The 3,313-nt window shown below is 45.4% G+C and overlaps 1 protein-coding gene across 1 annotated transcript; it reads right to left on the reverse strand.

Annotated features, from left to right (window-relative positions):
* Positions 1-227: 227 nt before the first annotated feature.
* Positions 228-2,628, reverse strand: EMH_0080290 (co-chaperone GrpE, putative; the record flags this gene model as incomplete). Its single annotated transcript, XM_013500233.1, has 6 exons — positions 228-320; positions 583-645; positions 888-1,157; positions 1,693-1,803; positions 2,086-2,358; positions 2,602-2,628. The coding sequence occupies 6 exons, from the start codon at positions 2,626-2,628 to the stop codon at positions 228-230; spliced, it is 837 nt and encodes a 278-aa protein (XP_013355687.1).
* Between the last annotated feature and the right edge of the window lie 685 nt (positions 2,629-3,313).

A 3,313-nucleotide genomic window follows, 5' to 3' on the forward strand; every position in this document is an offset into this window, starting at 1 on the left:
TGCATGCATGCGTGCATGCATGCATGCATGCATGCATGCACGCATGCATGCATGCATGCAGAAATAATATTATGTTGTCTTAGTAAGTGGGCTCAGCACTCGCGTGTTCCCTACAGCTGCTGCTATTGCTGCTGCTGCTGCTGCTGCTGCTGCTGCTCCTGTTGCTGTTGCTGTTGCAGCGTTTGTACGTTTACAGGAGCCCTAAACCCTAAACCCTAAACCCTAAATTAGGGTTTGACGACGCCAACCTTTGCTGCTCTCAAAACCCTATCTTTTATTTTGTATCCTCTCTGCACCACCTGCGCGACCTTCCCCTTCTTCTGAAGCAACACACAAAACCCTAAACCCTAAACCCTAAACCCTAAACCCTAAACCCTAAACCCTAAACCCTAAACCCTAAATACAAAACCCTGATGAAACGACTCATAGAGAAGCTGAGGTCACTGACACCCCCTTCTAACACTGATATTATCCTTGAGGGTTTAGGGTTTAATTCAGGGTCTAGGGTTTAGGGTTTATGGTAGGGTTTAGGGTTTAAGGTAGGGTTTAGGGTTTAGGGTTTAGGGTTTAGGGTTTGCGCACATCGCTGGGTCCGTCCATTTCAAAGAGAGCCTCGTGAAGAGTTGGGTCGAATTTCTCCCCCATCTGCAAACACTAAACCCTAAACCCTAAACCCTAAACCCTAAACCCTAGACTCTAAACCCTAAACCCTAAACCCTAAACCCCAGCTCTCAACCCCAAAAAGTATACATTAAAAAGAAAAGCAACAGATGTAAACAATTTGTCTCGCTGCTGCATAGAAACGGCTTAGCAGCAGCAACCCGCACAGAGCCCACAAACCCTAAACCCTAAACCCTAAACCCTAAACCCTAAACCCTAAACCCTACCGAATCATACGGCTGCACCCCGAATCTTTCGAGGGTTTTGTGAAAGAGACTATCGGTCATAGATATGCCATCAACGAACTGCTTCAGCTGCTCAACACCAATCTGCTGCTGCTGCTGCTGCTGCTGCTGCTGCTGCTGCTGCTGCTGCTGCTGCTGCTGCAGCTTTTCTAGCTGCTGCTGCAGCTGCTGCTTCGCGTTGCTGAGAGAATCACCGACATCTAAGAGGGCCATTGCAAACCCTGATATGGCATACTCCCGCGCCGAAGCAACCTAAACACCCAAACCCTAAACCCTAAACCCTAAACCCTAAACCCTAAACCCTAAAGCAGCTGGGCCTTGAGACCAATACAGATATTGTTTGCTGCCGTTTATTTATTACTTTTCAATACATCCGGTTTGGTGGTTTAGGGTTTACACGTAAGGGTTTAGGGTTTATTTCTAGGGTTTTAGGGTTTGTGTTTAAGGGTTTAGGGCTTGCATATGAAAGGGTTTAGGGTTTGTACATTAAGGCTTTAGCTTCGCATATGCATGCATTGTGACCCCCCCAAGTTTACGTGTAAGGGTTTACAAGGGTTTACAAGGGTTTACAAGGGTTTACAAATTTTACAAGGGTTTACGAGGGTTTACAAGGGTTTACGAGGGTTTACGAGGGTTCACAAGGTTTCCAAGGGTTTCCAAGGGTTTACAAGGGTTTCCAAGGGTTTACAAGGGTTTACAAGGTTTCCAAGGGTTTACGAGGGTTTACGAGGGTTTACGAGGGTTTACGAGGGTTTAGGGTTTACGATACCTCTCTCGAGTACCGAACCCTGGCGTTCTCTTGCTCCGCCAAACACCGCAGCAGTTTGTCTTTGAGCTCTGCGTTATTTTCTTCTGCTTTTTTCGCTGTCTCCTTTGCTGCAGCCACATCGGCTCTCAGCTGCACGCAAACCCTAAACCCTAAACCCTAAACCCTAAACCCTCGACACCGGGATATTCGTTTATTAATTAACTCTAAACCCTTGAACGTAAACCTTTATATAATACATATGAAATGTACAAACCAGAAACACTAAACCCTAAACAGAAAACTATAAACCCTAAACCCTAAACCCTAAACCCTAAAAACCGAACAACTACAAGTCCTTCTATTCATGCCATTCAACACATACACCGCAAACCACCAAACCCTAAACCCTAAACCCTAAACCCTAAACCCTACTTGTTGTATATCATTTATTTCTTCATCACCTTCTCCTGCTGCTTCGCCTAATTCTTTTGCATCTCTGCTGCCTGCTGTAACACCGCTGCCTTCGTCTGTATCTGCTGCTGCTGCTGCGTCGCTGCTGCTGCTGCTGCTGCTGCCTGCAGCAGGGTTGCTGCTGTTGTTGCGGCTGCTGCTCGTGAGAAAACGAAGCGCTGCTGGACTAGGAGCAGCAGCAGCAGCAGCAGCTGCTGCTGCTGCTGCTGCTGCTGCTGCACCGTTGAAGGGGAGCTGAACCCCCACGAGCCCCCGCAGAGGAGAACAGCATAAAGAAGAATTTCCAGTGGTTCTAGGGTTTAGGGTTTGAGGGTTTAGGGTTTGATGGTTTAGGGTTTTAGGGTTCCGCGGAAGGCAGAGTGCGCCTCCAAAGGAGCTGGTTGTGCTGCTGCTGCTGCTGCTGCTGCTGCTGCTGCTGCAGGGGTTGCGAGGCCCCCTGAACCCGACACGAGCAGCCACACGAGGGCCCCCTCTAACCCGGGTGGAGAGCCTGACGAAGTTCATTTCTTTTGAGGGTTTGCGGTGTATGTACAGCTCAGCAATACGATCGATGCTGTATCGAGTGGGGCGGGGGTTGCAGCTGAATGAGCGATGGTTTTGTGTTTTTTTTTATGTTTTCACGGTTAATTTTATAAATTAAATTCATAAATATATATTTAAACAAAAAAAAACACAACTCAAAACCAACTAACAACGAGCTGCATATACACCCGAACGGGGCTGCAGTGCTCTCAGCATGGAAGCCACAGAAGGCTCCGCCGCCGCTAGACAGCAGTAAAACGCGAGAAATATTTTTAAAAATAAATTTAATTTATAATTAATTCAAAAAATTAATTTAAAAAACAAAAAAAACAACGCTTTCTGGTGTATGCTGAGGTGTACATACACCTGAATTCTGTACCCGGCCCGATGGGCGCGAGCACCGAAGGCTGCAGAGAAAGGAGAAAGTTTATTTTCTTTTTTTTAATTATTTATTTTATTAATTTATATTAATATTTTTATTTTTTTAAACATATATTTAGTTTTGTTTTGCCTGCAACAACAAGAAAGTAAATATACAACGACAGCCGCCTCGCTCCTTATATATAAACCACCGAATTCAGTAGAACACCCCATAGAACAGCACGCATACGCTCACGTATGCATATATATATATATATATATATATATATATATATATATGTACAAA

The sequence above is a fragment of the Eimeria mitis genome, genomic scaffold (genome assembly GCF_000499745.2).
Source record: "Eimeria mitis Houghton genomic scaffold, Emh_scaff5167, whole genome shotgun sequence".
Classification (NCBI taxonomy): domain Eukaryota; phylum Apicomplexa; class Conoidasida; order Eucoccidiorida; family Eimeriidae; genus Eimeria; species Eimeria mitis.